Source organism: Argentina silus, assembly GCF_951799395.1.
Source record: "Argentina silus genome assembly, chromosome: Y".
NCBI lineage: Eukaryota > Metazoa > Chordata > Actinopteri > Argentiniformes > Argentinidae > Argentina > Argentina silus.
The window spans coordinates 2,332,204-2,342,500 of NC_139654.1; the positions used below are offsets into that span (position 1 = coordinate 2,332,204).

The window sequence follows — 10,297 nt, forward strand, 5'->3', positions numbered from 1 at the left end:
CTACAGTCAATAACACTGCTACTGTATTAACTAGCTACAGTCAATCACACTTCTACTGTATGAACTAGCTACAGTCAATCACATTGCTACTGTATGAACTAGCTACAGTCAATCACACTGCTACTGTATGAACTAGCTACAGTCCCAATGATACACCATATGAACTAGCGACAGTAGCTAGTTCATACAGTAGCAGTGTGACTGACTGTTGCTAGAACTATCTACAATCACATGACTACTTCATGAACTAGCTACAGTGAATCACACTGCTACTGTATGAACTAGCTACAGTCAATCACACTGCTACTGTATAAACTAGCTACAGTCAATCACACTGCTACTGTATGAACAAGCTACAGTCAATCACACTGCTACTGTATGAACTAGCTACAGTGAATCACACTGCTACTGTATAAACTATCTACAGCCAATCACACTGCTATTGTATAAACTAGCTACAGTCAATAACACTGCTACTGTATAAACTAGCTACAGTCAATCACACTGTTACTGTATGAAATAGCTACAGTCCCAATGCTACTATATCAACTAGCTAGAGTCAATCACACTGCTACTGTATAAATTAGCTACAGTCCCAATGCTACACTATATGAACTAGCTACAGTCAATCACACTGCTACTGTATGAACTAGCTACAGTACCAATGATACACTATATTAACTAGCGACAGTCAATCACACTGTTACTGTATGAACTCGCTACAGTCAATCACACTGCTACTGTATGAACTAGCTATAGTCTCAATGCTACACTATATGAACTAGCTGCAGTCAATCACACTGCTACTGTATGAATTAGCTACAGTCCCAATGCTACTGTATAAACTAGCTACAGTCAATCACACTGCTACTGTAAGAACTAGTTACAGTCAATCAAACTGCTACTGTATAAACTAGCGACAGTCCCAATGATACACTATATTAACTAGAGACTTTAGCTATTTCATACAGTCGCAGTTTGACTGACTTTCGCCAGAACTATCTACAATCACATGACTACTGTATGAACTCGCTAAGGTCAATCACACTGCTACTGTATGAACTCGCTACGGTCAATCACACTGCTACTGTATGAACTCGCTACGGTCAATCACACTGCTACTGTATAAACTAGCTACAATCAATCACACTGCTACTGTATAAACTAGCTACATTCAATCACACTGCTACTGTATAAACTAGCTACAGTCCCAATGCTACTGTATGATCTAGCTACAGTCAATCACACTGCTACTGTATGAACTAGCTACAGTCAATCACACTTCTACTGTATGAACTAGCTACAGTCAATCACAATGTTACTTTATGAACTAAGGACAGTCAATCACACTGCTACTGTATGAACTACCTACAGTCAATCACACTCCTACTGTATGAATTAGCTACAGTCCCAATACTACTGTATGATCTAGCTACAGTCAATCACACTGCTACTGTATGAACTAGCTACAGTCAATCACACTTCTACTGTATGAACTAGCTACAGTCAATCACAATGTTACTTTATGAACTAGGGACAGTCAATCACACTGCTACTGTATGAACTAGCTACAGTCAATCACACTGCTACTATATAAACTAGCTACAGTAAATCACACTGCTACTGTATGAATTAGCTACAGTCCCAATGCTACTGTATGAACTAGCTACAGTCAATCACACTGCTACTGTATAAACTAGCTACAGTGAATCACACTGTTACTGTATAAACTAGCTAGAGTCAATCACACTGCTACTGTATGAACTAGCTACAGTCAATCACACTGCTACTGTATGAACTAGCTACAGTCAATCACACTGCTACTGTATGAACTAGCTCCAGTCAATCACACTGCTACTGTATGAACTAGCTACAGTCAATCACACTGTTACTGTATGAACTAGCTACAGTAAATCACACTGCTACTGTATGAATTAGCTACAGTCCCAATGCTACTGTATGAACTAGCTACAGTCAATCACACTGCTACTGTATGAACTAGCTCCAGTCAATCACACTGCTACTGTATGAACTAGCTACAGTCAATCACACTGTTACTGTATGAACTAGCTACAGTCCCAATGATACACTATATGAACTAGCGACAGTAGCTAGTTCATACAGTAGCAGTGTGATTGACTGTAACTAGCTCTTTGAATGTATGTTTTGGGTCGTAGCTGTGTTTATGTAATAGTGGATTTTGTGTCTGTCTGTTTGAAGTAGACCTAAATCAATAGTGTTTTCTGTGTCGAACTCATAGGATTAAAATAGACTGTGGTGTCTAGGAAATTAATTTCTTGCGGGTGTATGCTGTGTTTGAGTTTTATAGATGGATGATGCGAGTTTAAAATGTTCATGAAGTCCGTGAATAGATCTATATGGTGTGGTCATGCTCCTATAATGTCATCTAGAAATCTGTAATAAAAACTGGGTTGGTGGGGGCATTTGGCCAGTGCCTCTCTCTCCCATTCGGACATGTATAAGTTGGCGTATGAGGGTGCATATCGTTGGCCCATGGCTGTTCCCTCTACCTGTAAATATTGTTTGTCGTCAAAAGTCAAATTATTGCCGGTAAGACTGATTTCCAATAGTTGTAAGAGTTCAGTGTCGGGTCTATTCTTATCTGGGTGTTTCTGAAAGATATTCCTCACTGCAGTTATTCCTGCGTGTGTATTTATGTTGGTATATAGACTATCGATGTCTATAGTGAATATGTAAGCCTGGGAGGGAACAACCATGGGTTGGATTTTGTGTAAGAAGTCGTAGGTGTCTTTCAGGTAACTGGGGTGCTTGGTGCAGAGGGGATTGAGATGATAGTCTATGTATTGTGCAATATGGTACGATTCGCTGTTGCAGTCTGAAACTATCGGTCTACCAGGAGGAACTTCAAAGGGAATAGTCCAAGTCTCAGGTTCCTTGTGAATTTTCGGAAGTAGGTAAAATTGTCTGGGTCTGGGGTCGTCCGGTCCGAATAAAAAGTCTCGCTGTTTTCTTGTAATGTATTTCTTTTCGTACGTGGTCTGTCTGACTTGTCGTAGTTGTGTCTTCACGGACATTGTGAGTGGTGGTGAGTCAAAAACCTTTTCTACCAAGTTCTGTCCTGACTTTCGGTGTATGTAGTTGAATCCTAGACTGTGTGTGAAGGTTGATGAACCATGACGAGCAGAGGCATCACAACGGTGTCAAACTCCACATCCAACTACACTGTGTGAGAGGAACACATTTGAGTGGAACAGCATGGAGGGAGGGACAGAAGCAGGTAGCAGTCAATGGTGTTGATGTAACTCCCAGGCCAAATCACTGTAGCCAGAAAGACAGGTAAAAGGGAGGCAACTCATGTAAACTCAAGTCTAAAACACAATCAAACAAAACTAAAACAATTCTTTCTCAATGTAACTTGTTTTGGTGAAAGCAACAACTTCTTCCAAGGCTGTTGTAGGGGCTGATTGATTGGCAATGAGATTGAGCTGGGCTCCATCCAGGGCTGGCTGGAGGGGCGTGGCAGTGGGGGTGGGGTTGTGAGGCGGGAGGGGTGTCATAATTCAAACCCTCCTGGGGAGCTCAGAGGGTTGACAGGGAGTTCATGGTCTCACATTTTTGGGAAGATGTCTGAAACCTCAGTGGCCGTGTGGTTAAGACCTGTGTGAAGTCTCCAAGGTCTGAAACTAACTTGAACTAAAATCTTACATTTTCTACTTCCTAACAATCTTTTGTGGCAGAATTGAACGGCTGTGGGACAATTAAACACAATGAAAACGCTGCTTTATCTTCAATTAAATTCACTTTTCTGAGAGTAACGTAAAACACGTTTCCTGAGAGCATGTGTGGTGCACTTCATAAGTCCTTGTCACTTGGTACAGATCTTCTCTGAAATGATGGTTCAAATCCCACCTGACCTAAAAGTTAGAGTAACTTTACAATCTGTCCAGACAGTATACTGCTAAAACAGTGGGCAAACATGAGTCAAACAAGCTCTGGAATATCTCAAAGGGTTGAAGTGTGTGTGTGTGTGTGTGTGTGTCAGCAAAGTGCAGGCCAGTAAAGTGATGTATTACTGAGTTTATCAAGCTTTGAATATGGGAGAGAAAAAATACAGACGTTTGGAGATGGCACCATGAACATACACGGACCATTTTGTCAAGGCTAAGGCGACATCTCGATTTAGCATTATGGCAAATGCATGGTCTTATTCCAACTTCTCACTCCTGTTTCTGTGTACCACCACCCATGGATGTAAAAACAAGAGTAAGCCTTGTTTTTAAGGCTTGAGGATCCATGCTGCAGAGAGCAGAAGTGCACACTTCAGGAAAAAGGGTCCAGATTTGGGATGCAAACCATGGCTAAAGTGACTGATTTCCATATCAAATCATTCCTGGGTAAATGTTAGGTTACATCCTTTATTTGTTCAAAAAGCAGCAAGAAGTGGCATTCGTTCCTTGGTTTCTGTTTTTTAGCTGGCTATAATGTTGAACAATCTGTGAGCAGCCTACAGTGTCTTGTGAATTTATGTAGCATTTCAGTTTGCAATTGGAAGTTATTACATTTGTTGAGTTACTTTGCAGCTATCTTCATAAAATTGTCAGCAACTACTCAGATAAGTTAGTGAACAGGGTTAGTGCCAACTAACATGGGAGGAATGTAAAATGTCAACAACCTCTTAAATCACACCCATCAAAAACAGCATTTGAGGCAGCATAGCAGGGCTAGATTTTTACAGAAAGAGTACTGGAAAATGACAGAAACAGAAGACAGAAGACATGTTAGGGTGAATCTATTTTAATCTGGTGAAGCCAAAACTCAAACCAAAGACTGGAAATCACGATTTGCAGAACTAAAAGCACTCACCAGATGCATAGACAAAATACCTCAAAAAGAGCGAGAGCTAAAATGCACATGCTTTCAGCAAGGAGTCCATCAGCAAAGGACCTGTTGGGGGTGTGTCCCAGTCCTTTTATACTGGCCCTGCCAGTGAATCCCATTGGCTGAAGGTGAGAGTGGGTGGATTGATTGGGTTAGAGGGATGTCAATCTAACTATAGGTTCATGCACACTAATCACATACACACACAGGTGCATGTGTGTGCATGGGACCTCACACTGCCTAGACCATTGCCCTCCCAAGCCACATCTAACCGGTGTTGAAAGCTGCTGCTGTGTTCACATCTACAATGACAGCCTACTATGTACTGGACTCCTGTGGTTCTTTGCAATATCGCTTTAAGATCATCTTTGAGATTCAGTTTCAGAAAAACTTTATTGTCACACACTTGGGAAATTGGTCTTGTTATTATAAAATATATGACACATTACAGAACAAGAGGGATTGTTGCATTTGATCAGATTCATCTGGATAGGTCTGGAACAAGGTCTGGCTTCATGGGGAATAAAGATCAAAAAACAAGGCACAATTGTCTCTGAATGTTACACATCTCTACCTATGGCATGACATTGCTGTAGAGAACTTTCTTCTACCTGGTCAGTGTTGTCTAAACTCAACCAATGGATTTTATGTGTTTGACATTCAAGAAAAATGATACAGGTGTGTAAGTGATAATGAAACTATTCATTAGCATGTGTGTTTGCCATCCTCCATTGCTACAGATCTATCCAGATGAATCTGATCTAATGCAACAATCACCAGGATAGAAACAGTTAGTTAGTTAGTTAACTGTTTCTATCCTGGTGATTGCTGCAGTAGGTCGGATTCATCTGAATAGGTCTTAAACAACAAGATGGCTGACTACCCACAAAGCCATTCCCCAATCGAGGAAATTAAAGTCAGGTGTGTTGGTTATAAATTAAACTGTTATTAAATTAAACTGAATACTTATGTACTTGACATATTTCTGTATTTCAAAATGTTTAAAAACGTGTTTTCCCTTTGTCATTATGGGGTATTGTGTGAGGATTAATGGCAAAAATAAATAAACGTAATCAATTTTATCTACTAGGTTATTTTATTTATTTACACATGATTCTATCTTTTCACATGGTCATTTCAGTCCATTATGGTATATTGTGTATTATTTCTGGTGTACATGCAAACAAGACATGCCTCTCTGACATGTGGAGAGTCAACATGAGGTCACACGGCTCTTTGTTTCACAAACACTTTGTTTATATGGACATCATCATCATCATCATCATCATCATCATTGTAGTAAATGAAGGAACTTGACTCCAGAGTTAGTTCAGGCTAGTAGACTAGTGCTGCCTTTATCAGAATGAGAAGGAGGAGGCAGAAGGTGAGTTACTGTCATTACTACCAAAACACAGAGGCACTTGGGGGGGAAATGAGGTTTGTGAGTTGTGGTTGGTCCATGGGAGAATAGAAGAGGGAAATAAACTATACATGTTAACATAAAGCATGATGGCCGACAGTACCAACTAGAAGAAGACTGAACTGTAAAGGAATGTAACAATCAATATAAAACAACAGAGGCTTGAATGTTACAAGTACAGGACATTATCAATACAATTAAACAGTTAAATGTGTCTCCCCTCATCCTCTCTGACCACACACACACACACACACACACACACACACACACACACACACACACACACACACACACACACACACACAGGAGAAGGAACAACATGTGCGTTGGATAGACAGACAGGTGAAGGAATCTATGGAAAGTGAATTACAGAACATGTCCATGTTGTACTGACAGAGAAGGAGAGCTGTCTTCACATCCACTCCCTGCTACCTTACACACAGCAACGTGATCCAGCATCACAACTCAAACACCCAATCTAACCAACTCTTATATACATACAGACACTCTCTCCTGTGTTATTCTCAGAGTTCATCATCAGTCTGATTTGATCATCTAATCATTCATCTGGATTGTTTCACTGTCAAAAAAACATATAAGCTTCTACTTTTTGTCACTCTATTGCAGTCTATTTTACTATCAGATGCATTTTATTTAATTTAATATAATATAATATAATATATATATATATATATATATATAGTAAAAAATAATATAACTACACACAACAATCCTACACCCTACACACTGGGAGAGGGAACATCTGTACATCCAACATCTCAGTGAAAACACACCACTATCCAACTGCTTCATGTTCTGATCCGTCATCTTTGAGCCTTTGGTGTTCAGTGTGATCTCCCTGAGACTAGTTTACACAGGGTCACTGAAGAGCCCACAAACCCAATCCCAAACCCTGGGTAGAGGGGCTCAGTGAATGTGGAGTGGAATGTGTGCAGGAGGGTCCGTGTGTCAGAGGAGACCCTGTAGAAGGACAGAGTCCCGGCCGGCCAGTCCAGATACACTCCTACTCTGTGGGAGCCAGAGGAGGGGACAGGTATGTCAGTCTTCTTCTTATTGTGACAGGCGGAGTATCTGTCATCAAAGCAGAACAGGCTCCAGGACTTGTCATTGTATCCCAACACACAGTCATCACCCTCTCCTCTCCTGCTGATTCCTTTATATGTCACTCCTAAATAAGCTCCTCTCCCACTCCTCTCTACCTCCCAGTAACAGCGCCCAGTCAGACCCTCTCTACACAGCACCTGTGCATAGCGCTCAAATCTCTCTGGGTGATCAGGATACAGCTGCTTCTCTCTCCCCAGTGTCACCTTTCTGTTCTCCTCAGACAGATCGAGGATTCTGTGTGCTGTGTTTGGGTCCAGTGTGAGCTCACAGGCATCTGATTGAGAGGGCAAAAATAATCATCAAATCAATACAATTGAATAACTTACAATATTCACAATGTGATCTTGTTATGGCAACATTATTTTTCTTTTTTTCACAAAATATGACTTATTAATTTAAAATGTTTTACAAGGGATACAACTAATTCACATTTACTAATATTTTAGATTTACATATGAATACAATACTGGTGCTCTGTTTGAACTCTGCTGCACCCTGGTTCTTGAGTAATATCACAGTCCTATTCTCTACAGCGTTGGTGACTTACATTTGATCAGCCCAGGTTTGAGCCTGCACTCTCCACCATGGTCCACACTATATCAACCACAGAAGAACCCACAGAGGTTGAATGACACACTCACAATTATGTGGAAAATAGATACAGTGCATTAATCTCATTGATACGTCCAGCCACATATTCAGCCTTTACCTGAGTGTCTGTAGTTTACAGAGTGGATCTTTCTGTACAGCAGAGAGCAGCGCCAGTCCTGAGTCTCCTGGGTGATTGTAGCTGAGGTCCAGCTCTCTCAGGTGGGAGGGATTAGACCTCAGAGCTGAAGCCAGAGAAACACAGCCTTCCTCTGGGACTCCACAGCCTGACAACCTGGGGAAATAGTGTCACTGTGATATCAAGAATCTGATTATTGCTCTCTAATGTACATGTGGAGCTTTAAATCCTCTTCATTTGCCAGTTGAAAGGCCACATATGAATGAAATAGGAATACAAATAAATACATGCAGCCAAACGATCACTGTGGTGCAAGAATTCATGAGTGAGAGTTATAGTTGCTCTCAACAGGGGAGCAAGCAACCATGGATACATTTGTAGTGACTGTATTTCTACGTCTGGTATAATGTATTTGCTAGTTATTTGATAGTATTTGTTGGGTTAGTGCAGTATTGTGGAGTCCCATGAGCTGATCTAAGGCCAGGTGGGTCAGGATTTGAGGAGAGTAAATTTATTCAGAGAGTGAAGACAGAGCAGCCCCCCCCTCCCACTACATACACACACAGACAAATTATATAGTAATTGATTGGAAGATAATGTACATTGTCTGTCTCAATCATTGACCCTTTCTGTGCAAGTATCATTGATTCCATAGAATGATAATGTAACAGACACTTAGGAATGATGTGTCTGGCAACAAGAATAGTCTCAGACCTCACCTCAGTGTCTGTAGTTGACAGTATGGACTCCCCAGTCCAGCAGAGAGCAGCTTCACTCCCCCGTCACCAAGATCATTATTACTGAGGTCCAGCTCTCTCAGGTGGCAGGAGTCTGAGCTGAGAGCTGAGGCCAACGCTTCACAGCATCTCTCTGTGAGGTCACATCCATTCAGCCTGAATGAGGAATACAAATAAATACATGAAGCCAAACGATCACTGTGGTGCAAGAATTCATGAGTGAGAGTTAAAATTGCTCTCAACATTGGAGCAAGCAACCATGGATACATTTATAGTGACTGGATTTTTAAGTCTGGTATAATGTATTTGCTTGCTATTGGGTTAGTGCAGTATTGTGTAGTCCCATGAGCTGATCTAAGGCCAGGTGGGTCAAGATTTGACCAGGGCAACATATTCAGAGAGTGAAGACAGAGCAGACCCCCTCCCACCACACACACACACACAAACACACACAAATGCACACGTACACACACTATAGGAATTGATTGGAAGATAATGTCCTTTGTCTGTCTCAATTATTGAGCCTTTCAGTGCAAGTATCATTGATTCCATAGAATGATAATGTTACTTAGGAATGATGTGTCTGGCAACAAGAATAGTCTCAGACCTCACCTCAGTGTCTGTAGTTCACAGTGTGAACTCCCCAGTCCAGCAGAGAGCAGCTTAACCCCCCCATCACATAGATCATTATTACTGAGGTCCAGCTCTCTCAGGTGGCAGGAGTCTGAGCTGAGAGCTGAGGCCAACGCTTCACAGCATCTCTCTGTGAGGTCACATCCATTCAGCCTGAATGAGGAATACAAATAAATACATGAAGCCAAACCATCACTGTGGTGCATTATGATAAGAATTCATGATTGAGAGTTATAGTTGCTCTCAACAGGGGAGCAAGCAACCATGGATACATTTGTAGTCACTGGATTTCTACGTCTGGTATCATGTATTTGCTAGCTATTGGGTTAGTGCAGTATTATGTGAGCTGATCTAAGGCCAGGTGGGTCAGGAATTGAGGATGGAAACATATTCACTGGGTGCAGACAGAGCAGCCCCCCCTGCCACCACACGCACGCACACACACACACACACACACACACACACACACACACACACACACACACACACACACACACACACACACACACACACACACACATTATATCAGAATTGATTGGAAGATAATGTACATTGTCTGTCTCAATTATTGACCATTTCTGTGCAAGTATCATTGATTCCATAGAATGATAATGTAACAGACACTTAGTAATGACGTGTCTGACAACAAGAACAGTCTGAGACCTCACCTCAGTGTCTGTAGTTGACAGTGTGGACTCCCCAGTCCAGCAGATCTCACGGTATTGCGTCGATAAAGATGTCTGGAATGCCGGAGCCGATGTCCAAAAGTTGTCGTCGGCTGTACGATATGGACGC

The 10,297-nt window shown here is 41.4% G+C and overlaps 1 protein-coding gene across 1 annotated transcript in view; it reads right to left on the bottom strand.

Moving 5' to 3' along the window:
* Positions 1–6,236: 6,236 nt before the first annotated feature.
* Positions 6,237–10,297, bottom strand: part of LOC310823911 (tripartite motif-containing protein 16-like protein) — a gene marked incomplete at its 5' end in the record, with an annotated part of 288,284 nt that continues 284,223 nt past the window's right edge. Inside the window, one exon of the mRNA XM_083696852.1 lies at positions 6,237–7,542. Coding sequence (XP_083552978.1) covers positions 7,126–7,542 — 417 coding nt within the window. The 3' untranslated portion in view covers positions 6,237–7,125. The remainder of the gene's footprint in view (positions 7,543–10,297) is intronic.